Raw genomic sequence first — 24,107 nt, forward strand, 5'->3', positions numbered from 1 at the left:
AGAACAGATAACAAAACTTGGGGTAAGAGGCGTGTTCACATTGCTCCTGTTACGACGTTTCACATCAAAGCCTACATCCTGCAATTAAGACCAGAAGTTCGATTTCATTTGAAGTTTATTGGAAAAGCCTTTCGCTTCCCTTGACACTCGCCGTGGAGCTTAATTCAACTCGGGCTTCGTGTTGACATTGGCATTGACGAATATTAAATTCAGGATATAAATGTTCGTAATATTACCTTTTCCCTTATCATCCTCTGAGGGTGGGCTAGGCGTTGCTGGTGTTTCAATTCCTTCGGTAGTCGAAGTAGTTGAGTCATTACCAGGTGACACTGTTGTTTCACCATCTTCAGTCATAATTGTGGTAGGTGCACTGGTTGGAGCTGATGTCTCAGTTTCTTCGGTAGTGGAGTCATTAGGAGGGGACGCAGTTGTTTCTCCATCCTCAGGGGCAATCGTTGTTGTGTCCGCCTCAGTTTCATCCTCAGTGGTTCCGCTGGACGAAATCGATGTTTCAGTTCCTTCGGTAGTGGAGTCATTAGGTGGGGACGCAGTTGTTTCTCCACCTTCAGGGGTAATCGTTGTTGTGTCCGCCTCAGTTTCCTCAGTGGTTGCGCTGGACGAAGTTGATGCTTCAGTTCCTTCGGTAGTTGAGTCATTGCCAGGTGACACAGTTGTTTCTCCAGCTTCAGGTTCAATCGTTGTTGTATCCGCTTCGGTTTCATCTTCAGTGGTTGCGCTGGAAGAAGTTGATGTCTCAGCTGCTTCGGTAGTCGTCGTAGTTGAGTCACTACTAGGAGACGGAGTTGTTTCTCCATCTTCTGGCGCGGTAGTTGTGTCTGCTTCAGTTTCGTTCTCGGGATCCGTAGTTGTTGGTTCTTCAGGAGCCTTTGTTGTGGAGTCATCGCCATCCACCTCTCCGTAACCATAAGGTGATTCCTTATTTACGGGCACATAGAAAATATTCTGCACAGAGCTGCCACAACAATCCTTCTTGTTGGCGTACTCGTACGATGGACAACTGATGCTGAGGTAGTTGTCAATCGTCAGCGCTTCCACGTAGTATGAGACGGCACGTGTGTGCGAACAGCTGCCAGTCAGATCGAGTCCACAACCAGGCTGCGATTTGCCGCCATTCGGATAGAAGACAGCACGGCCAATAGGCCTCGTGTAGCCTAAAGTGCCGCCATTTGTCTGAATGGTCTCCACGTAGTAGGCATCGTTGCTGGACAAACGCTTAGCTGGCTTATCGTAGCTCATCAGAGGCATAGCAGGATCTAAACCCACAACTTTCTGCACCGTGCCCGTGGTAACCTGCTTGGCGGCGTGTCCTGCCACATGGGCACCCAGACTGAAGCCCACAATCTCTAGTGTGTCCAGGGACATGCCGTACTGTTTGACTAAATAGTCAATTAGGGTAGAGACTTTGCCACCAGCCGATGCGGCAGCTGCTACCGATGAGGCATACTCCAGGGAACGTCCACGGGACCAATCCACAGCAATCATATTGTAGTTGCCTGAACGGAACCAAGCTGCACGCACTCCAGTATTGACGCCATCTTTGTAGTTCGAATTCCAACCGTGTATGGTAATCCTAGAAAGGATTTTTTATGCTTAATACACATTTATAGATTTTAACAACAATTCCTTACCTCGTAGGAAACTCGGGATTAAAGTTTGAGGAATCAATTGAGTCTTTGCTGGCTTTAATCACTTGACCATCGTTGGGATTATTTAGCGTATACAAATAAAACGTAACAGCATTCAGGGAAATACGTTCAACGATTTCCAGATCATTAAGAGTTTCATATGCAGCCAGCTGTTGGTTTGCATCCTGCATGCTCATCCATTTAAGACCGCCATCCACGCTGGGCACATACCAACCATTCACTCCATTGATGCGGCCTGCTCTGTCGCCAATGGACATTGAGCTGACTGAACCTGTAAATATGCTGATTTATGATGAAATGAAATCACACAAAGTACAAAGTTCTTACCAGCCAACACGCAAAAAGTTAGAAGCAGCCACATTGTCATGTCTGCTATAGGAAATTTACAAATGTGGAACGCAAGTAGCTGCCACTTCAATATATACGAATTATTTAGCTTGGTCAGTGGTATAAAACTAATCGAGACGATAAGATTATGGTCCGTTAAAACCGTCTATGAGTCCCTAATTTGCATTTGAGTGAAAGCTCTCGGCATTTCCATAGCTATTAATAACATAAAAAATCGGTGGTTGATTGAAAACTATTTCAACTAACCCTAAAAATAGGTTTTACTGATTTTTATTGAACAATACGAAATAATAGCCTCACTTATCTGAAATACTATGAACATATTTAACGATTTTACAATGATTTAACAATTAGATGCTGTTAAGGGTGGATATATAAGTAACGGATTTTGTTGGTTTTGTTTTTAAAAATAGCTCCGCAAAGTTACAAGAGTTAATTCAATTTATTTCTATAAAATATAGAGCTGTAAGACTGCATGCTTGTTCAAGACGCACAGCTGAAACCTTTAACCATTTTTCTCGACTTTAAATTTTGGCACTTCTGAACCTTAGAAAATCTTATCAACAGAAGTTTCAACATTACAACAGCAATAATTAAAATCTAATTAAGAATCATTGAACCCTTTAAAATTGTATTGGAATTCAATTGAAATGGAATTTTCAGATGGTTACCCTTTAGCTAACGAGTATTAAAATTATTTTTCTTCTATTACAGTTAATATATATATAGATGTAAATAGAAAAGTTGTAAATGTACAGAACTAGGGAAAATGTCTATGGAGCCCAATCTTATTAAACTTAAATTACCCCAGCGCTCAATATTTTATTTTAAAAGACCAGTAAGAAATAATTTCATCAAACCCAATTTCAAATAGCTTCCACAATGTGTTTCTTTGTAGTTAAATTTGTACAATTTCAACAGTGTAATATTTAAATAATATATTATATTTGTATTATATATTTAGCACAAAATAAATTTATTAACAAATATCATTTCATATTGCTGTAATATTGTATTATTATTTTCCAAACTTTACAATGTCACTCAGAGTACTTTTGTCTACCCTCGCAAGCCGATTAGGTGTCTTAAATCAAATCCAAAATTGCAATCTCTAGTATTAATAGTCTTGAAGATAAGATTATAGCTAAAAATTCATTACATACTCGAATCGCGAAGCGCGTATCGCAAATTGCCATTTGAGTGAAAGCTTCATGAAAGCATTCACCAAATGTTACAATGAAAGAGATAGAGAAAAAGCTCAATTTAGCAATATGATTTTAATTGTTAAAACGCATACTCAGTTTGGTCAGTTTAGCTGCCGTAGCCATAGGGATACTGGCTGTTGACAGGCACATAGTAATCACCAGAAACCATGTAGGCATTGGTAACAGCACCCATCTTCACAGAGCTGTAGGAGCTGCCGCAGGTCTTGGCCACAGCCTGCTCGTAGTCACCGCAACGCATGGTGGGGAAGTTGTCAACTTTCACGGCCTCGGCATAGTAGATGACGGAGCGGCTGTGAGCGCAGGAGCCGGTCAGATCGATACCGCAGCCAGGCTGGCTCTTGCCACCGTTGGGGTAGAAAGCGCCCTTGCCAATGGGTTTCAGGAAGCCCAAGGTACCACCGTTGGTCTGGATGGACTCGACATAGTAGGCATCGGTGGAGCTGAGACGCTTGTTGGGGCTGTCGTAGCTGTACAGGGGGAGGGCAGGGTCCAGACCGATGATGGTGTGCACCTGTCCGTTCTTCACATTCTTGCCAGCGAAGCCAGACACATGGGCACCCAGGCTGTGACCAATGATCATGGTGTTGTCCAGAGACAGACCGTGGTTGTTGCGCAGGAAGTTGATCAGATCGGCAACCTGCTCACCGACGCCGGGAACAGCCAAGACGGAGGAGGCATAGTCAACGGAACGAGCACGGCCCCAGTCGACGGTGATCATGTTCATGTCACCGTGGGAGAACCAAGCGTCGCGCACACCATAGTTGACATAGTCATCAGCGCTGGAGGTCCAGCCGTGGATGGTGAAACGGGTTGGGTTGTTGGGATTGAAGTGGGAGGCATCGATGGAGTTCTTGTTGGCCTTGATCTCCTGGGCAGAGTTCAGGTTGGACTTGGTGTACAGGTAGAAAGTGACTGGGTTCAGCAGACTGCGACCCTCAATCTCCTGATGAGCTTCCAAGTATGACTCGGCGGCATCCTTGTCTACCCACTGGAAAGTGCCATCCACTTGGGGCACATACCAGCCATTCTCACCATTCATCTTGTGCTCAACGGCACTGGCTGCAAGTAAATGTATTGCTTAGTCATTGTGAAATAGGAGAAATATATTCTTTAAGTGAAATTTACCGGCCAAAACGCAGAATGCGAAAACCAAAAACAGCTTCATGATGCCAACGAAAAGTCAACCTCAACTGATGTTTGGAGGTTGCTCGTGAGCTCCTTTATATTGGACACGGTAGAGGTTCTTTATCAAATCACGGGCACGTTCTATGCATAGAGGACACTTGAGATTTGGTCAAGAGATTGTCACGATCACGCCATTCCCTTTCCCCGCTTTTTAAATGCAGATAACATTCGATGACGGCAAGTAGAGTGAAGAGAATGGCCATCGTCCACTTCTATCTGCTATCTATTATTTTATTTTGGCCACTCTGGATTGACTCGTGTCCGATTAGCATGTTATGCGATATGGCACCACTTTGGTGCCCCCTTCTAGGCAAGTCAACCATTTTTTTGAAGATCTCCTCTACAGATAGACGTGTTGGAAACGCCGTGTAACTATTATAAATAGCTCAAAGAAGCGTAGAACGAATCGCTCTTTGATAAATTTAGGCGAATAATTTGATCTCAACTGTGTGCTGCTGATTTCGAGATCTGCGTTGCGATATTTGCCCCACACATCGCACACACACACCTCCCCAATAAATCGAAGAGTAATTGCATTTTAAATATAAATAAAAAATGTAGATAAGTGCTTCATCGAGGTAAACAAATATATTTTTAGAAAAGCTGCGTGCGTATTGCGTGTTTTAACTAAATCAAATACTTAAGATACCCAGTAGGTAGGATGTCGGACTAGTCGATCATGCCATACGGTGCCTGCTCGTTGAGGGGAACATAGAAGTCGCCTCTGACCATGTAGGCATTGGTAACCGCTCCCATGCGCACTCCCATATACTGACTGGCACAATCCTTGGCCACGGCAGCCTCGTAGTCGGCACAACGAACGCTGCCAAAGTTATCCCGCTCCACAGCCTCCACGTAGTAGGTGACAGAGCGTGTGTGGGCACAAAGGCCATCGAGATCATCGCCACATCCCGGCTGCCGTTTGCCACCGTTAGGATAGAAGGTGCCACGGCCAATGGGCTTCACATAGCCCAGCTTGCCGCCATTGGTTTGTATGGACTCCACATAGTAGGCATCAGTGCTAGCCAAACGCTTTTCTGGCTTGTTCCAGCTGAACAGCGGCATGGCAGGATCGAGGCCAACAATAGCGTGCACTTGTTCGCTACTCTCTGCCACTTTTTTGCCAGCAAAACCGGCAACATGGGCGCCTAAACTGTGTCCAATTATCTCAAGCTTATCCAACTGTATGTGGTGGCTGTGATGCAAGTGCTCAATTAATTCACCCACTTTGGAGCCAGCACTTGCCACAGCTTTAGCGGCACTCACATAGTTCTCGGTTCGCAATGCTGCCCAGTCGACAACGATGATATTAAAATCTCCACGAGATAGCCAGGCACTTGTAATCCACTTGTTCATGTTGTCTTTGTAGCTTCCTTCCAGCCATGTATGACGAACTTCGTTGCTCGCTCTGCATCAAAATGAGTGCTGTGTATCGATTCGTCATCAACTATGAGCTGCTGTCCATCTTTGGGATTGCTGTGCGTGTACAAATAAAAGGTCACATCGGACTGAAGCTCCTTTAATGCCTCGCCTTCCATTAGACTCAGCCAACTACCGTCCGGCAGTGTCCATCCATTGGGCCCCTCGTCCAGCTCCTCTTTCAGTGGCTGTGCACCAACTGCATTTATATCAATGTTTGCATATCAGAAATGCACATAGCTTTGATGTATAGTAATCAATTTACCTGCTTGCAGCACGAGCAGAGCAAGTGTCAGCGGAAACAACACTTCCATTCCTTATTTATAGAATGCGCTTTAAACAAAAACACAATCCCATTTTATACTTTCATTCCTAATCTAGTTGACGTCTCCACTTCACGTCCAACCGACCCCAAGCTTCCTCCATATTGTGAATACCGGATCTCGCCAATATGATAACAATACAAATACAACTACGACTGCTTGTTAGAGTACAAATATTATCAAATTTAATTTGGTTGGCCAGTAAAAATAAATCCCCCTCGTATAGATGATTTATTCTATGTTGCCAAATGGCGTCTCGCTATTTACGGGCACATAGAAGTCACCATCGACCATGTAGGCGTTGATGTCCGCTCCCATGCGAACACTGCTGTAGGTGCTGCCGCAATCCTTGGCCACAGCATCCTCGTAGTTACCACACTTGATAGTGCCAAAGTTATCCTCTGTCACAGCCTCAACGTAGTAAGTTACCGAGCGACCATGAGAGCAGGTACCTGCAGCGTCGATGCCACAGCCAGGTTGTTTCTTGCCACCGTTGGGATAGAAGGCACCGCGGCCAATTGGCTTAAGGAAACCCTTCATGCCACCGTTGGTCTGAATAGATTCCACATAGTAAGCATCGGTGGAGCACAGACGTTTTTCCGGCTGATCATAGCTGAAGAGTGGCAAAGCAGGATCTAGGCCAATAATGGTGTGAATCTTGCCTTCACCCACGGTCTTGCCAGTGTATCCTGCCACCTGGGCACCCAGGCTGTGGCCAATAACATACAGGCTATTCAGAGACATGCCGTGACTTTCATGCAGATGCTTGACCATCTCTCCCACCTTGACGCCCGCATCGGGAACAGCGCGCACCGATGATATATAGTCGGCAGACTGAGCTCCATCCCAGCCGACAACGATGATGTTGTAATCACCACGGGACAGCCAAGCCTTGGTGATCCTGGTGTTTATGCTGTCGGTGTAGCGACCGCCCCAGCCGTGAATCACAAAGCGAGTACCATGATCCTTGTTAAAGTGCGAGTCACGAATAGAATCAGCGTTCGCTTCAATGTGTTTGCCAACAGTTGGGTTAGATTTGGTGTAGAGATAGAAGTTAACGGCATCAGAGCTGCGCTGTAGTTTACTGGCAGCTAACAAGAGTTCGGCTTGCTCGCGATCCATCCAATCGTTTGTGCCATCGATGCGAGGAATATACCAACCATTCTCGCCACTAATGCGCTCCTCGACGGGCAGAGCACTAACTGAAAAATAAATTCGATCAAATTAAGAATTTATGGAAGCAACATAGACACGTTTACCTGCGACGAGCAGCGCTGCTAGAACAACAAATACTTTCATAGCGCAATCCTAACTAGAATTGATAAGTGACTGGCGTAGCACGAGTTTTTATAGAGGCCAAAAAACAAGCTATAACGGCAATCAATTACCTTCTATCAGATAATACCCATATTTCATATAGATAGTGTCTGTCTTTGCGCCTCCAAATGTCTCAGCTACACTTCGATTAAGTGTTTGACATGGTCTGACCTTTTAGACAACCTTTGACTATCCGATTACAGATTGATAATATCAATTGACAAGTGACGGGTGCTCCTTACCCCATTTCTATTTACTAGATTATCTAATCGCTGGCTAACTAGTCTCCCATCGAAATCAGCTGTTGTTTCTTAGTACTTCCACCCTCGACTATCAAATCGCACACTGACTGGAACATTGCTTATCACAAGCCCCTTAAAAAATCGGCACAAAGAAAGTGATTCCAAGAAATTTGCATATATTACTGAGTATTTACTGGTATCTAGTGAATGTTGCCGAAGGGAGCTGCGCTGTTCACGGGAACATAGTAGTCGCCATCAACCATGTAGGCATTGGTATCAGCGCCCATGCGAGCACTGCTGTAGGTGCTGCCGCAAGACTTGGCCACGGCATCCTTCGTAGTTGCCGCACTTGATGGTGCCGAAGTTATCCTCGGTGACAGCCTCAACGTAGTAGGTCACAGAGCGTCCGTGGGAGCAAGAGCCGGTAAGATCGACGCCACAACCAGGTTGCTTCTCGCCACCGTTGGGGTAGAATGCACCCTTGCCAATGGGCTTAAGGAAACCCAGCTTGCCACCGTTGGTCTGAATGGACTCCACGTAATGAGCATCGTCGGAGGACAAACGCTTTGGCGGGCTTGTCATAGCTGAAAAGGGGTAGAGCGGGGTCCAGACCAATGATGGTGTGAATTCTACCCTCGCCAACGGTCTTGCCAGCATAACCAGAAACTTGAGCACCTAAGCTGTGACCAATAACATACAGGGTATCCAGAGACATGCCGTGATGTTCGTTCAGGTACTTGATCATGTCACCAACTTTGGCACCAGCTCCGGGCACAGCCAACACAGAAGAAGCGTAATCCACAGAACGAGCGCGGGCCCAGTCGACAATGATGATATTGTAGTCACCCTTGGAGAGCCAAGCCTTAGTGATTTCGGTGTTCATCGAGTCAGAGTGGCTCTGAGTCCAGCCGTGAATCACAAAGCGAGTGGGATGATCCTTGTTGAAATGGGAATCAGAGACGGAGGAGCCCGAGGAGCTAATCGACTGACTGCTTGTGGGATTCGACTTGGTGTAGAGGTAGAAGTTGACAGCATTTGGTGCTAATGCGTCCTTCCATCAGCTCGCCGTTCTCACGGAGTCGCTCACCTTCCTCAAGATCCATCCACTCGCTGGTGCCATCGATGTGGGGAATGTACCAACCATTCTCGCCATTGATGCGCTCCTCAATGGGCAGGGCACAAACTAAAAGACAGAGCTAATCTTAGGGATATGTTTTAGGATTAATATAATTTCCATTTACCTGCGCCCAAGAGAGCTGCCAAAACAAGAAATAGTTTCATTTTGAAATATTATACTGCAATACAACGAATGCTTCTTTATATAGCCCCCCAAAGTAGTAACATGTCAAGCTTATCACATCTAGCTCTTCATAACACTTCAGATACTCTTTGCATTCCATCAGATATTTGCCATTTTGATTGAATCCCATTGAGCTCTCCCATTTTGGAAGTTCCATTGTTAAATGTGCTGATATAGGGGTAAACCCATAATATCTATGGAGAGTGCGCAAATTTTGAACTCTATCGACAGCAGGGGGTGATATGAGACCAACGGAATGATTGCAATATGCTTTATCAGCTATTTACGTTTTTGTTCACTTAGCCCCACGTCAGTCGAAGTTGCGCGGATCTAGTTGTTGAACATAATCCCAAAGAAGAGTCTTACTAATAAAATACTATTTAATAAATACAGAGATATAAAGTAATTAATAAAAACTTTATATTTGTTAAAACTCTTTGGTTTCAAAAAGCGTTCACGTACTTTGAGGTACGATTAGTATTTGTTTACCAGTATTTCAATACAACAAATTGTATTCAATTTAATCAAAATATTGTTTACTTTAAAGTTTATAAAACACAACGCAATAGTTTATTAGCTTACATACATGTATATTTATGAAAAAAACAAAATATTTAGCTTGGATAAATACTCTCATTACTTTGTGGTGTAAACAGTATACGTTTATTTTTTTCAGTTTTCTAAAAGTTGTTTCCAAATTGCATAAGCATTTTTTTAAAGCTTGAAATTAAATACAAGTACTCCTGAACATGAAAACTTTCATAATCAGCCTCTTTCATATTATATCAATGCTTACAAAACCATTTTTAGGAAATGCTAAAATCTTCTTTGACAATACTAAATATTAGGTTGTCTTCGACTTTGAGAAAGCTATTAAGTGAAAGTAATCATTAAAATTATATATAAATTGCATTAAAAAAACTTTTTTACACTTATTTCCCCTTCATTGTTGAAACACACCAATTATTTTAATTGATAACTTTGAACATTTAGCGGATTATTTGCATTTATTTATTCATAAGCATTTAAAAATACATAGATTAGTGAATCATGCCAAAAGGTTGCTTGCTGTTCACTGGAACATAGAATTCACCGTCGACCATGTAGGCATTGGTATCAGCTCCCATTCGGGCACTGCTGTAGGTGCTGCCACACCTCTTGGCCACGGCATCTTCATAGTCGCCGCACTTGATGGTGCCAAAGTTATCCTCGGTAACAGCCTCGGCGTAATAGGTAACAGAGCGGCCGTGGGAGCAAGAGCCAGTGGCATCAATGCCACAACCAGGCTGCTTCTTGCCACCGTTGGGGTAGAAAGGCACCTTTGCCAATGGGCTTAAGGAAACCCAGCTTGCCACCGTTGGTCTGAATAGATTCCACGTAATGAGCATCGCCGGAGGACAGACGCTTGTTAGGTTTGTTGTAACTGAAGAGGGGAAGAGCGGGGTCCAGACCGATGATGGTGTGAATTCGGCCCTCGCCAACAGTTTTACCAGCGTAGCCAGAGACATGGGCGCCCAAGCTGTGACCAATAACATACAGACTGTCTAGGGACATGCCGTGATGCTTCATTCAAATACTTGATCATGTCGCCGACCTTGCCACCAGCTCCGGCCACAGCCATAACAGAGGAGGCATAATCCACAGAGCGAGCGCGGGCCCAATCGACAATGATGATGTTGTAGTCACCCTTGGAGAGCCAAGCCTTAGTGATTCTAGTATTCATGGAGTCAGAGTGGCTCTGGGTCCAGCCGTGAATCACAAAGCGAGTGGGATGATCCTTATTGAAGTGGGAATCACGAATGGAGGCTTCCTTGGCTTCGATTTTCTTGCCATCGGTGGGATTGGACTTGGTGTACAGATAGAAGTTAACAGCATTAGTGCTAATGCGTCCTTCCATCAATGCACCTTTCTCCAACAGTTGCTCGCCTTCAGCGAGATCCATCCACTCGCTGGTGCCATCAATGCGGGGAATGTACCAACCATTCTCGCCGTTGATGCGGTCCTCAATGGGCAGGGCACAGACTGAAGGTAGCAAAAATCATTTAGATTCAATAGATTGGATGTACAATACGGTGACTTACCTGCAGCTAACAAGGCAGCTAGAACAATAAACACTTTCATTGTAAAACTCTCAGTGAGGGTTTACTGGTGTGAATTGTGTTTTTATAGTCAGAAAATCAAAAATATCCCAACCTAATCACGTTTACCTCTTAAAATGCTCTTCAGAATAAGTTTCACATGTCGTTTAATCGTATAGCACTTGGTATTGATATAAAACATTTGCTGATTCAGCTATTGAATAGCTTTAGAGTAGTAGTAAGGAAGAGGTACTTATGATTGTTGGGATTACCATTATCAGTATTGAGGTTGAAGATACCAAAACATAAAACTTAACTTTTGTACCACCTGCGACTTTAAACACTTCAGCCTCTAATCATACCAATCAATCAAAACAATCTCAGTTTATAAATCTTCTGTCAGCATTTCAATGCAAATGAAATTTAAAAATTTAAATATAGTGAATGGAGTAATATTTTATCAGTTATTGCGATGCAATGAACACTATTATATTTAAATTAAAAATGCCAGATATAATGCACAGTAAATTTATAAATTGCATAAGAAACAAATTGCATATAACAAAGAATTAGTTAATATTGCCGTATGGTTCCTGGCTGTTAACAGGAACATAGAAATCACCCTCGACCATGTAAGCATTGGTATCAGCTCCCATGCGAGTACTGCTGTAGGTGCTGCCGCAATTCTTGGCCACGGCATTTTCGTAGTCACTGCACTTTACGGTTCCGAAGTTATCCTGGGTGACAGCCTCAACATAATATGTAACAGAACGCTTATGGGAGCAGGCGCCGGTGAGGTCCAGTCCGCATCCCGGCTGTTTCTCACCACCATTGGGGTAGAAGGCACCCTTGCCAATGGGCTTAAGAAAACCTAGTTTGCCACCGTTGGTTTGAATGGACTTCCACATAAAAAGCATCATCAGCAGAGAGACGCTTGTTGGGCTTGTTGTAGTTGAAGAGGGGAAGAGCGGGGTCCAGACCAATGATTGTATGAATCTTGCCTTGGCCAACAGTCTTGCCAGCGTAACCAGCAACTTGAGCACCCAAGCTGTGACCAATCACATAAAGGGTATCCAAGGACAATTCATGACTATCGCGCAGGTAATTGATCATTTCTCCAACTTTAGCCCCTGCACCAGCCACAGCCATGACAGAAGAAGCGTAATCCACAGAGCGAGCACGCGCCCAGTCGACAATAATGACATTATAATCGCCTCTGGATAGCCAGGCCTTGGTAATTTCGGTGTTCATGTCGTCCTTGTAGTTCTGAGTCCAGCCGTGAATAACGATGCGAGTGGGATGGTCCTTGTTGAAGTGTGAGTTAGCCACAGAAGAGCCTTTGGATTGCAGTTCCACGCCATTTGTGGGGTTGGATTTGGTGTACAGATAAAAGTTTACAGCGTTCAGGCTGAGGCGTCCTTCTATCTGTTCGCCCTTTTCCAGCAGGTCTTCAGCATCATCCATATCTATCCACTCGAAGGAACCATCTTCTTTGGGTATGTACCAGCCATTCTCGCCATTGACGCGATCGTCGACGGGAATGGAGCATACTGAAAAGCAGGCAAGTTCAATAAGCCAGTTGAAAACAGTTTCTAGTAGGATAGTTAATTACCTGAAGCGACCAAAATTGTAAGTCCAAATACAAAAACTGTCTTCATATTGCTATTGCAAGTAAAAGTGCCTTTCGGGAAGAGCTTCCCGACTATTTATAGTCTCAGCCCAGGAACTTATTAAATTAATCATCTTCAACACTTAAGTACTTGAAAATTTGATTAAAATTGGTAAGATAATGGTGATTGTATTGAATAATAAAAAAACATTGTTTGCACTTCCTTTCTTCGATTATTCTGATAACAAAATCTTTATCAATGAAATCTAATTAGTATGCCCAATTGATTAATGAACTCCGTGAGAAACCACTTGAGATTATAACATCGTCTTACAAAGTCAAATTTTAAGTGATTGGTAATATCATAAGCCATAATTCTGACAATGTATACTACCCGGTGAACTATTCAAGGCTTGACATTGAGCCATAAAATTGTTGTAATAAATCTAGCCAGATTAATCAGTCTTGCTTAGTTGTCATGAATAAAGCTTAGCAAATATATAGGATGTTGTCGATAGAGGTATGTTTATTGCGTCATTATTGATTAGTTAATGTTGCCATATGGCGCCTTGCTGTTGACGGGAACGTAGAAGTCACCCTCAACCATATAGGCGTTGGTATCAGCGCCCATACGAACGCTGCTGTAGGTGCTGCCGCATTCCTTAGCCACAGCGTCTTCATAGTTGCTGCACTTCATGGTACCGAAGTTGTCTTGGGACACGGCCTCAGCGTAGTAGGTAACAGAGCGGCCATGGGAGCAGGCACCAGTGACATCAAGGGTGCAGCCAGGCTGGGTCTTGCCACCGTTGGGGTAGAAAGCGCCCTTGCCAATGGGTTTCAGGAAGCCCAAGGTGCCGCCGTTGGTCTGGATGGACTCGACATAGTAGGCATCAGTGGAGCTGAGACGCTTGTTGGGCTTGTTGTAGTTGAAAAGGGGAAGGGCAGGGTCCAGACCGATGATGGTGTGCACCTGGCCGTTGGTGTTCTTACCGGTGTAGCCAGCAACATGGGCACCCAAGCTGTGACCGATGACATACAGATTATTCAGATCCAAGCCGTGGTCAGATTTCAGGTAGTTGACCAAGGCAGCGACCTTCTTGCCAACAGTTGGCACAGCCACAACCGAGGAAGCATAATCAACGGAACGAGCACGAGCCCAGTCGACGACAATGACGTTGTAGTCACCATGGCTCAACCAAGCAGCGCGGATCTCCTTGTTCATGCTCGACGTGTAGCTCTGGGTCCAGCCGTGGATGACAATCCTGGTTGGGTGGGCTGCATTGAAGTTAGAGCCGCTGATGGACTTGGCGGTGGTGGTGATCTTGGTGCCCTTGCTGGGGTTCGAGCTGGTGTACAGATAGAACTTCACGGGTGTGGTGGTAATGAGAGCGCGGTCCTCCATCGCTTCCTGGCGATCCAGCCACTCCTCAGCTTCGTCCATGTCAACCCACTCGAAGGTGCCGTCCTGCTTAGGAATGTACCAACCATTCTCTCCGTTCTCGCGCTCTGACTCTTCCAGAGCATAGGCGGAAGCTACAGAGACAAATCATAATAAAAATATTTTCAATGAGGTATTACTGCTGGTTTTACCCGCAAGTGCACAGAATGCTAATAGCCAAATAGTCTTCATGTTTGTGGACTCTTCAACTGAATATAGTTAGTGGTCAGCATTGCTCTTTTATAGGTCCAACGCATGAACTTATCGGGTCAGTCTTATCAACTTTTTTTATAATAACTTTTAAGCAAGAAATTAGCATCTGATAGTCATACAAAGAATTCGGAAAGTACTTCCAAACATTTATCAATTAATTGCTACTTCGTTCATAAGCTACGCAATAAAATATTCTGTCTCTGCTGGGTGCAAATCATTTTCGAGTGCGTCAACCTGATTAGAATACATTTGAATGCAAACTGAAAGTACTTAGAACGATGAAAACCGCTTTTTTTGACACCTCGAGAAATCATAAATTGCGTATCAGCAAACCAGCAATTGATAGTAATAGAAGTAAACGCCTTACATGCCCATGTCTTGAGATCTTTTGTTCATATCAATATCGATTACAACACTTATTTTCGACCAGAATTTAAAGTCTATAATCTATTGTAAGTAATGCCACTGAGTACACTTAATTACTCGTGCTCATAAACGTATATTAATTGATTAAAATGTCCGCTGTGTGGCTTTGATATGAATAGATTCCTACTGAAATCTATTGAACTAAGTATTCGCTAATACCATTCAACTTGAATTCCGTTTGCAGTTAGTGTCAATAGGCAGTGTAAACAATTGCCCGGCTGACTTAATAAACGGCTGGTAACAATCATACACAGTCAACTCACACTTAACTATCTGTTTCCTTAGCTTCTTGCCCCCTCGTATGCAAATATAATCTTGCTAATGAGTTTTCCATGCGATTTCACTTGATTATCCTGGTCATGTTAATTAAGTTCATAAATTGAATGACTTGCTAAAACTTCACAGCTTTTACGTCGGCACCGAAAACGGAATGTAAATTGGAGTATTCTATTAGGCTGTATTTTAGTGAAAATGGCGAAAATTGTTGCACCAATACGACTAACAAGGTTGAAAATGTTGTATACTTATGGGCAGCAATTTCATTAATTCTAAATATGCTTAAAAAGAATCAAACTTTTACGGGTGTAGACTATTTTCAACAGTGATTGACCAGACCGCTATAAATAAAAGTATATAACAATGCTAAAAAAATATGTGAAATTAAGAAACTTAAGATACTAAAAATGCTGCCATGCAATACAAAATAAGGAGAGAGATTATAAACGAATGTAATCAAAATCATCAGCCGGATTATGTTATATAAAATTATTTGTATACCCGCTACCCATAACTTGTGCCTGCAGGAAATGTATGTATCAGGTAGAATTAGGCATCTCCGACTAAAGTATACATGCTCTTGATCAGCGTCAACAGCCAAGACGATATAGCCATGGTCGTCTATCTGTCTGTCTATCTGTCCGAATGAAACGCTGGATCTCAGAAGCTTTAAGAGATAGAGATACACTTTTTTCGACAGTATTTGTTATTTTTGCACGCATATCAAGTTTGTTTCAAATGTGTGCCACGCCCAGTTCCGCCACTTTGATGCTATGGAGACATTTTTTTATATATACAATATAGTATTTAAGATTTGGAATCTAATTAGTATGCCCCTTTAATTTATGAACTCCGTGAGAAACCACTTGAGATTATAACATCGTCATACAAAGTCAATTTTAAGCGATTGGTAATATGGCAGCTTTATCATTAGCCATAACTCTGACGATATATATTACCCGGTAAACTATTCAAGGCTTGGCATTGCGCCATAAAATTGTTGTAATAAATCTAGCCAGACTAATCAGTGTTACTTAGTTGTCATGAATAAAGCTTAGCAAATATATAGGATGTTGTCGATAGAGGTATGTTTATTGCGTCATTATTGATTAGTTAATGTTGCCGTATGGCGCCTTGCTGTTGACGGGAACATAGAAGTCACCCTCAACCATGTAGGCGTTAGTATCAGCGCCCATACGAACGCTGCTGTAGGTGCTGCCGCATTCCTTAGCCACAGCGTCTTCGTAGTTGCTGCACTTCATGGTACCGAAGTTGTCTTGGGACACGGCCTCAGCGTAGTAGGTAACAGAGCGGCCATGAGAACAGGCACCAGTGACATCAAGGGTGCAGCCAGGCTGGGTCTTGGCCACCGTTGGGGTAGAAAGCGCCCTTGCCAATGGGTTTCAGGAAGCCCAAGGTGCCGCCGTTGGTCTGGATGGACTCGACATAGTAGGCATCAGTGGAGCTGAGACGCTTGTTGGGCTTGTTGTAGTTGAAAAGGGGAAGGGCAGGGTCCAGACCGATGATGGTGTGCACCTGGCCGTTGGTGTTCTTACCGGTGTAGCCAGCAACATGGGCACCCAAGCTGTGACCGATGACATACAGATTGTTCAGATCCAAGCCGTGGTCAGATTTCAGGTAGTTGACCAAGGCAGCGACCTTCTTGCCAACAGTTGGCACAGCCACAACCGAGGAAGCATAATCAACGGAACGAGCACGAGCCCAGTCGACGACAATGACGTTGTAGTCACCATGGCTCAGCCAAGCAGCGCGGATCTCCTTGTTCATGCTCGACGTGTAGCTCTGGGTCCAGCCGTGGATGACGATCCTGGTTGGGTGGGCAGCATTGAAGTTAGAGCCGCTGATGGACTTGGCGGTGGTGGTGATCTTGGTGCCCTTGCTGGGGTTCGAGCTGGTGTACAGATAGAACTTCACGGGTGTGGTGGTAATGAGAGCGCGATCCTCCATCGCTTCCTGGCGATCCAGCCACTCCTCAGCCTCGTCCATGTCAACCCACTCGAAGGTACCATCCTCCTTGGGAATGTACCAACCATTCTCTCCGTTCTCGCGCTCTGACTCTTCCAGAGCATAGGCGGAGGCTAGATGGACAGATCATATTTTATTTGTGAGGTATTTAATGGAGAAATATTGCTGGTTTTACCCGCAAGTGCACAGAATGCTAAAAGCCAAATAGTCTTCATGTTTTTGGAATATTCAACTGAATGCAGTTAGTGGTCAGCATTGCTCTTTTATAGGGCCAACGCATAAACTTATCGGTCGATCTTATCAATATTTTCTATAATAAACTTAGAGCAAGAAATTAGCATCTGATAGTCATACAAGGAATTCGGCAAGTACTTTAAAAAATTTATCTTTTAATTGGTACTTTGTTCATAAGCGATTTCGCAGTCTTTGCTGGGTGCAAATCAGTTTCGAGTGCGTCAACCTGATTAGAATATATTTGAATGCAAACTGAAAGTGTTTAGAACGATGAAAACCGATTTTTTGACACTTTGAACCGTCGTGAATTGCTTATCAGCAAAAGCAGCAAATGGCAGACAAATAAGTAGACGCTTTACATGTCGACGGCGTGTGGTCTTTTGATCATATCAATTCAATAGCAGTATCTTTATCATTTACAACACTTATTTTTCTCTAGAATTTAATGCCTATAATCTGCTTATGTAATGTCTTGAGTAGACTTAATTATACGTGCCCTTAAACATAGATTGATTGATAGCGTCATTGCTTCTGTGTCCATTGTGTTGCTTTGATATCACTAGATTCCTACTGAAATCTATTGAACTAAGTATTCGCTAATACCCTTCAACTTGAATTCCGTTTGCAGTGAGTGTCAATAAGCAGTGTAAACAATTGCTCGGCTGACTTAACAGTCAACTCACACTTATCTATCCATATTCTCATCTTCTTGTCCCCTCGTATGCAAATATAATATATTCTTGCTAATGAGTTTTCCATGCGATTTCACTTGATTATCCTGGTCATGTTAATTAAGCTCATAAATTGAATGACTTGCTAAAATTTCATAGCCCTTACGTTGGGACCGAAAACGGGGTGTAAATTGAAGTATACTTTTAGGCTGCACTTTAGTGAAAAAGGCGAAAATTATTCCACCATTACGACAAACGAGGTCGAAAGAGTTGGATACTTATGGGCAGCAATTTCTGTTATCTTCATTATGTTTATAATGTAGCATACTTTTCGTCCGTTTTGACTATTTTGCACAGCGGCTGTATAAATAACAAATTTAAGCATTTTTTGAGATATGTAGTAAATCGTAATTAAATTATTGGCTTTCGAAGGGAATTCAATTTTTCATTTGATTATAATAGAATAACAAATCGACCACTTTGAGTGGCTGCAGAGATTTAGCTGAGAAGCTTTCTAATGAATAATTCTTTATTTTTGTTGAAAATGCGATTTTAATTCGACCTTTGGCTATTAACTTCCCCATCTATATTCAAGCACACACTCTTGCCTTCAACCAGTTTCCATTCTGTAAACGAGAAAAGCGCTTCATTAAATATTATAGAGCATGCTGCATTTAATTAACACTTTTGCGCTTGAATTTGCACCTATTGTTGCTCGCATTAAAATATAACTCAATTAAAAGAGCGGGTCCAATGAGTAGAGCTGCCTTTGGTGGGGTTGCAAGTGGTCAGCCAAAGGCTTATACGCTTAATTATGTTGAATATTGTATGAAGCTGCCTTTGTACACACGGCCAACAGCGTACTATGGGGTAAACTAAGGGTATGATTCATACCTCATAATAGTAACACATCTGGTCAATATTAGAAATAACATATTTTAAAGCTAAACAAAACAAAATATATTATATACATATATAATACATATTATAAATAAAAATATTATTTTTAAAAGCTGTTTATTAACACATGAAAAATGTTTATTCACTCCATAGTGCTACAAAAAGAATGTAGAAAGGAGCTGAGAGGCAGAGAACACCAAATTCAATGGAATTCAAATTAATCGCATTTTTAAAAGTGTCACATTTCAAAGTGGGGCTTGTGCTTTTAAACGCTTTTCGCATTTGATTAACCAAATTAATCGCTAAAAGGGGGCGGCTATTTGCAATCTATTATAATCGAATTTACTTAATTCACCAGATAAAGAAAAACACGAGTATGATGTCAGAATAGCATTTGATATAGGTAGACAAATTTAAGCGGGAGTATTTGGCCTTCCTTAAATAAGTCATAGACTAACCCCAAAGCTGGACAACACTGGCAGTAATAAAATTCAATTTCATATTCTTAATAGCGCATAAATCAGCATTATTATCAAATAAATATTAGGCTGTTATGTTGCCTCCGATTATATGCTACAAACGGAAACGTAAGAAAATTACTGTTGTGGAATGTTGACAAACTGAGCGGCAAATGTGAACAGACTTCGAAGTTAACTCATAGCTCAAGATTGGCTAATTAGGCCACATAAAGGGCGTTTGCCTGCTGAGTTCTTGGCGCCTGTGGTTGCCCTTTTAAATATCAGTTAGACGGAAAGTTAGTGACTACTAGCAGTCATGACACGCTTTATCCTAGCCCCGCAGTAACCTCCAGTCGCAAGTGACAATGTGTCGTGATGTGGCTTGTAAATGGAAATGGAATGTAGGGAAATATGGGAAAGTGAGCATGGGCGACCCTTACCTTGGCAGCGTTTTGCCTTAGCTCTGACAGCCAAGTGCGCTTGACGCTGCTCATTAATTATAATTACAAGCACTCGAAAGAAAGTGAATGAATGAATGAGTCAGATGATGGCTGAAATGAGTTGGGGAACACAAAAACGGCTAGAGAGCGTCAATACGGTTAGCAGCAGGCAACCAACCGCATATCTCTGTCTCCCTGAACCAGAAAAGACAAACAGGAGGGAGTCAACAGTGTAGCCACAGTAGATGTTTGCCTCAGAGACTAGTTTCACTTTGTGTGGCGGTATCAAAAGCAATTTGGCAAGAGCAAATGCTCAGTTTGCTTTGCCTTGACTGTTTGATTGTCTGGGCATGCTGGCTCCTTGGTTAAGCATGCTCCAGATGCAGTTTCCTTTGACTGAGATTGGCCAAGTTGGCTGTCAGCAAATATTTCGGCGGACACATCAACATGAAACGAGCGTCAGTAATCCCAAAAAAAAATCTTTGAATACAATGAAGGAAAATGAAAATATGAGCAGCAGCTCGCTTTGAAGATATTTAGCCGTATTTTGCTTAAGGCTTATTTTTTTTTTACACTCACCGCCTTTTTTGTAAATTGAATTTATGTGCGTAGCACCTGATTTTAGGCACAGTTTCGGCTTTGGCTCCCGCTTCGCCAAGCCATTTTCGTGCTCGGCCTAAAAGCACGCTAAATGAATTTACATGCAACTAAGCCGATCAAATCTGATTTACAGCCGAGGCGCGGAGATTCGCACAACGCTTCCTCGGCATTTTTTTTTTTGGCTGTTCGCGTCTCTATGTAAATGTATTACGTATTCGCTTGCCACCATTTTCCAATCTACTGTGCGTCTGCCCCACGTGCTGTGATTTCATTTTTGTACGTGATTTTCCTCGCCTTGCAATAATTTATTTTTTATTTTATTTTATTTTTGCTTTTCTTTTTTTGGAATATTATGTTCATGTTTTATGCGAAATTCAAGTGATTTCTCTACTTGGCTGACGTCGATGCACGCACATCTCGTCTTGCTTTAATTTCGATTTTGATTTCGATGGTATTCTGTTTTTTTCTTCTTTCTTTTTTTTCTGTATATATGCTTAGCGCCCTCCACAATTCATTTTGCGTTGTATTGGCATCATTTTGAGCCTTGGCTCGTTTCTCATGTTAATTATTGACGTTGGTATGCCAGGCACACGCTTCAATATGTTTGCCTAATATAAAATTGATGAGTTTTCATTAATAGACTGACGCGAATGTTTAATGATATGTATCAACATTTCGAACGAGCTCTGGCTTTCTTTCAGCTCAGCAAGTGAAGCGAACTCTTCGTCTTAGAACTCAAAATAGTTGCCTCAAAGAGTCAAATTTATTAAGGAAAATTCCTTAACAATTATTGACGCATGCTGACTGGATTTTAAATTAGAAATTTGTTGATTTTGTGCGTCAGGAATTTGGGTATCATTTTATTGTAATCGATAGGATTTGGATTCGCATTCTTTTAATTTACCCAAGTCTGCAAAAATGCCAATAACAAATCCTCTTGCATCGAAATTTTATGAAGCTTTGCTGGGATTTTGGAATTTGGCAAGATAATTGATAAAACAAGCGCCAACAACGAACATACGGAGTAGACGAAGGCAGTGACAAATACCCAAGTCACGCACACACACGCGCAATCCAGTCACTCACACACACACACGCATATCAACCCAACCATTTGGCTCGAGCGTCGGCAAGTGCCTCATTATTGCGCTGAGATAAGCAATTTACTTGCTTGATATCCTTTTCCTGCTTTTCCTCAGCATACACGAACAACACAGTAGCCCCGTAGCTGAAGGCAAGTAGACAAGGGGAGGAATGGCTGGCATTGTCAGTCAGTTGGTGTCAGAGTTTATTCGACGAGACATTAAAACGCAGCGCAGTAAAAGTTGAAATGACTTCTTTTGACAAAACCCAAGCCTAAGTACTTCACATCTCATATTTTCGTTCACAATTCCTGCCCTGTTGCCAGGCATTAATTGTTGACGTAAGCTAATCTACTTATCATTTCAATTTATTTATTCCATTAACACAAAAGATAAATAAAATCTCGGAAGTACACGCGACTGTCTACCTTAAAGCGAAAGCTATGCCACATACACACACACATATACACACACTTCGTAACCCCACAAAAAAAGTAAATCCCCCTTCCAACTGACTGAATCCACTCAGTAACCAAGCAATCTGAGGTTTTCCGTTGGCCCATTAAAGCAAAAATTTTCCTCACTTCACTATGTTTGAATGTGTGTGCGATTGCAAATAAAGGTAAGAAAATATTTTCATAACTGCCGCTTCACCCTTTTGCCAACTCTGTCAAGTTTAGCAAGTGCGCATTTAAGAGGAAAAATGTACATGTGTTTCGAGTTTGTTAAAAGGCTGCTGTTAGTTTCCATCATTTTTGCATTCTGTCAAACATTTTTGGAGCTTTCGTTCTTCATCATTGCTCAGCATGAAACGGAATTGAAGTGAGTGCGACACATTTGTCATTAGAATGTTTTCGACACCAAAAAAGCAATTTTGCTTATGTTCTCTTGTTTCTTAATAGTTCAGTATTCCAATGCTTTTGGGTGTTTCAGACTGGGCGTGGTATTGTGATTTATTCGCATGTATTTCAAGCATGCCCTGTCAATTTCTCATTTCACCTAAATAGTTGCCCATATTTCAGACACACGCACACACATACATAACTCTTATACAGACGCTACCTAAAAGTATGCAACAGATTTTTCGACAACTCAAAGAAACAGAAAACGAATTTCAATGTTGTTGAGTTTCAGTTTGCTGTAAAGCATGCAAAAAACATGATATTTAAATTTAAGTAAATTCTGTTTAACTTTTTACAGGCCAACTAAAGTGAATAACAACATTTCTGTTGATTATGCAGACGAACCCTGGGCTTTTTTCTAATTCAATTTTCAGTTTTTAGTTTGTGCCTAAAAAAGTTGTTCCAGTTTAATCTTTTGCTTTGTCCTCTGTATGTTGTATATCTTTAGTTTTGTATTTTCAAGTATTTAAGTTGCATTTGTAAAGCCACAATATTGTGGGTTTTCATTTCCAGTTGCAATTAGACATTTGTAACATTTTCCAAATCCTTTTTACTTACAGGCTTCCTTCCCAAGGGACCAGACAGGCTGTGGAAAATAAATGCGAGCCGGAAATTACTTATACTTAAACAGAAATACCATTGTTCGCCAGAGTTATAATGAGGCTACAAATAACTGTGGAATTTGGCACAGTTTTTGGATTAAGTTGCTAGAGACAAAGTTTTTATCAGCTTACGCTTACGGTTTAACTAACCAAAAAAAAGTTGCAAAACCAAAATGGAATTTTACACTATGACTTGGAACAGCCGTCGTACGGATCTTGAGAATTTAATGCAAAATGACGACCGTATGTATTATATAGCGCCAGAGCAACCGCTGTTGGAGGATTATCAGAATGACAGCGGACTGCTAAAATACGCAGAGAACTCCACAGAGTTGTCGATGAGAGGCTTGGACGTTGTGTACCCCACACAGAGCATCAATGTGACTTTCCTAATGAACTTCAGTTGCGCTGCTTCCGGCGAAGATGTTTGGTCGAGTGCATACTTCGCGGCCCTTGTCTACCTGCTATACATTCCAATCTTTATATTTGCTTTGCTTGGCAATGGTTTGGTCTGCTACATAGTGCAATCGACGCCAAGAATGCGAACCGTAACCAACTACTTTATCGCCAATCTGGCGCTGGGTGACATACTCATGACTCTATTTTGCGTGCCGCCTACCTTTATCGCGCAATACATTCTCAGCTATTGGCCGTTTGGGACTGTGCTCTGTCATTTTGTCAACTATTTGCAGGCAGTGCCAGTGCTGGTCAGCGCCTACACGCTGGTTGCCATCAGCATTGATCGCTACATAGCCATCATGTGGCCACTGCGTCCTCGCATCACAAAGCGGTAAGTAGCAAATAATTATAAAATGTAAATAGCTTTGGCTTGATCTTGAAGCCTGATTGCATTTGATAGCAGCGCGTTTAAGAATGCAAGGCTCGCAATTAGCACTCGACTTAATTGTAGGCGCATACTCGTAAAAAATAATTGAATAGCTGGACACCAGTCTGGAGATCCGTGGCAGGAACCGTGTTTTGGCGCCGTTAAGTGGCCGCTTGCGTATTTGCATTGCTTGGCGCTTTAGGCATTTTGTAGCCTGCCGGCTTCCTCTTGACATCCGTTGGGAGGCCCCCCAGGGACTTCAACACGCAATGCTTTTCATGGACAGCACGTACTCCGCTCGGGCTGTGTCGTGTTAATTGGTTTAAACAGTAACTGTAA

The 24,107-nt window shown here is 42.5% G+C and overlaps 7 protein-coding genes and 3 pseudogenes across 8 annotated transcripts in view; 1 reads left to right on the forward strand and 9 right to left on the reverse strand.

Annotated features, from left to right (window-relative positions):
- The window catches only part of LOC127566195 (RYamide receptor), a 69,532-nt gene that overhangs the window by 10,914 nt on the left and 34,511 nt on the right, over window positions 1-24,107 (forward strand). For both annotated transcript variants that reach the window (XM_052008071.1, XM_052008072.1), the window contains exon 2: window positions 22,901-23,732. In XM_052008071.1, the coding sequence (XP_051864031.1) occupies window positions 23,116-23,732 (617 nt within the window). In that variant the 5' untranslated portion in view covers window positions 22,901-23,115. The remainder of the gene's footprint in view (window positions 1-22,900; window positions 23,733-24,107) is intronic.
- Window positions 98-2,109, reverse strand: LOC127566194 (mucin-4-like). Its single transcript, XM_052008070.1, has 3 exons — window positions 1,995-2,109; window positions 1,650-1,938; window positions 98-1,591 (listed from the first exon to the last, which is right to left on the reverse strand). The coding sequence occupies exons 1-3, from the start codon at window positions 2,032-2,034 to the stop codon at window positions 160-162; spliced, it is 1,761 nt and encodes a 586-aa protein (XP_051864030.1). The 5' UTR covers window positions 2,035-2,109; the 3' UTR covers window positions 98-159.
- On the reverse strand, window positions 3,274-4,454 carry LOC127566200 (phospholipase A1). Its single transcript, XM_052008075.1, has 2 exons — window positions 4,367-4,454; window positions 3,274-4,300 (listed from the first exon to the last, which is right to left on the reverse strand). The coding sequence occupies exons 1-2, from the start codon at window positions 4,404-4,406 to the stop codon at window positions 3,327-3,329; spliced, it is 1,014 nt and encodes a 337-aa protein (XP_051864035.1). The 5' UTR covers window positions 4,407-4,454; the 3' UTR covers window positions 3,274-3,326.
- LOC127566202 (phospholipase A1-like) lies at window positions 4,993-6,183 on the reverse strand (annotated as a pseudogene).
- On the reverse strand, window positions 6,328-7,484 carry LOC127566201 (phospholipase A1 VesT1.02-like). Its single transcript, XM_052008076.1, has 2 exons — window positions 7,428-7,484; window positions 6,328-7,370 (listed from the first exon to the last, which is right to left on the reverse strand). The coding sequence occupies exons 1-2, from the start codon at window positions 7,465-7,467 to the stop codon at window positions 6,400-6,402; spliced, it is 1,011 nt and encodes a 336-aa protein (XP_051864036.1). The 5' UTR covers window positions 7,468-7,484; the 3' UTR covers window positions 6,328-6,399.
- Window positions 7,916-9,008, reverse strand: LOC127566199 (phospholipase A1-like; annotated as a pseudogene).
- On the reverse strand, window positions 10,025-11,148 carry LOC127565921 (phospholipase A1-like). The gene is given in 4 exon segments (XM_052006857.1): window positions 10,025-10,340; window positions 10,342-10,590; window positions 10,592-11,049; window positions 11,109-11,148. Coding segments are annotated over 4 exon segments (1,020 nt in total). The 3' UTR covers window positions 10,025-10,067.
- LOC127566198 (phospholipase A1-like) lies at window positions 11,620-12,818 on the reverse strand (annotated as a pseudogene).
- On the reverse strand, window positions 13,214-14,389 carry LOC127566197 (phospholipase A1 VesT1.02-like). Its single transcript, XM_052008074.1, has 2 exons — window positions 14,305-14,389; window positions 13,214-14,247 (listed from the first exon to the last, which is right to left on the reverse strand). Exons 1-2 carry the CDS (start codon window positions 14,342-14,344, stop codon window positions 13,259-13,261), a joined length of 1,029 nt encoding a protein of 342 aa, XP_051864034.1. The 5' UTR covers window positions 14,345-14,389; the 3' UTR covers window positions 13,214-13,258.
- On the reverse strand, window positions 16,141-17,274 carry LOC127566196 (phospholipase A1 VesT1.02-like). Its single transcript, XM_052008073.1, is given in 3 exon segments — window positions 16,141-16,431; window positions 16,433-17,166; window positions 17,229-17,274. Coding segments are annotated over 3 exon segments (1,029 nt in total). The 5' UTR covers window positions 17,269-17,274; the 3' UTR covers window positions 16,141-16,176.

Source organism: Drosophila albomicans, chromosome 2R (genome assembly GCF_009650485.2).
Source record: "Drosophila albomicans strain 15112-1751.03 chromosome 2R, ASM965048v2, whole genome shotgun sequence".
Taxonomy (NCBI): domain Eukaryota; kingdom Metazoa; phylum Arthropoda; class Insecta; order Diptera; family Drosophilidae; genus Drosophila; species Drosophila albomicans.